The sequence below is a fragment of the Carlito syrichta genome, unplaced genomic scaffold (genome assembly GCF_000164805.1).
Source record: "Carlito syrichta isolate Samal-C Ts95f unplaced genomic scaffold, Tarsius_syrichta-2.0.1 Scaffold153721, whole genome shotgun sequence".
NCBI lineage: Eukaryota > Metazoa > Chordata > Mammalia > Primates > Tarsiidae > Carlito > Carlito syrichta.
In genome coordinates, this window is record NW_007097817.1 from 22050 (window position 1) to 22771 (window position 722).

At 67.6% G+C, this 722-nt stretch overlaps 1 protein-coding gene across 1 annotated transcript in view; it reads left to right on the forward strand.

Moving 5' to 3' along the window:
* The window catches only part of EMC10 (ER membrane protein complex subunit 10), a 5201-nt gene extending 4482 nt beyond the window's left edge, over positions 1 to 719 (forward strand). The window contains exons 7-8 of the mRNA XM_008050812.2: positions 359 to 445; positions 652 to 719. Of these exons, the coding sequence (XP_008049003.1) occupies positions 359 to 445 (87 nt within the window). The 3' untranslated portion in view covers positions 652 to 719. The remainder of the gene's footprint in view (positions 1 to 358; positions 446 to 651) is intronic.
* Positions 720 to 722: the final 3 nt, after the last annotated feature.

Here is a 722-nt window from a genome sequence, read left to right on the forward strand (position 1 = left end):
ACGGCTGCTCCACCCCAGCCACGGGTCCCTCATCTGGAGGCAGGTGGGGTTAGGGCCCAGGCCCCAGACAAGGCAGGGCAGCGAGGAGGCCTGTGTGGCTGAGGTGTGAGGGCAGAGGATGCCAGTGGCCTGGACTGCTGAGCCCTGCCATGCTGAGTGCCTTGCCTGCAGGGCCCCAGCAGCTCCCGACGTCAGAGAGTCCAGCAGCTGAGCTGCAGGGAAACTGAGGCACAGAGAGGCTAACACCTCGCCTCCCCAGCTCTGCCCTGCTGCTTACTCTGAGGTCCGCCTTGCTCCCCAGTGGCCGCAGGGCTCCACGCTGCCCGCTGGCCCTGACCTGTACCCCCTCCCTCCTCAGTGGCACCTCATCCTGGGGGGGGCCGTGTTGCTCACAGCCCTGCGTCCTGCTGCCCGGGGGCCCGCGCCACCGCCGCAGGAGGCCTGAGTGAGGACCGAGACCCCTTCCCGCCTCCACCCCTCCCGCGCCTCCCCGTCCCTCCCCCACCTGTAGTGACATAGGGGACCTGGGCCCCTCCCCTCACGCGGCCTCCCCTCACACCGGGCCCCCTCCCCTGTGTTCTGACCTCACACTCACCACCTTCTCTCTGTCTCTGTGTCTGTCTGTTGTCTGTCCTTCCTTCTGGCCTGCAGTGGATGTACATCATTCCTGTTGTCCTGTTCCTCATGATGTCAGGAGCACCGGACGCCGGGGGCCAGGGCGG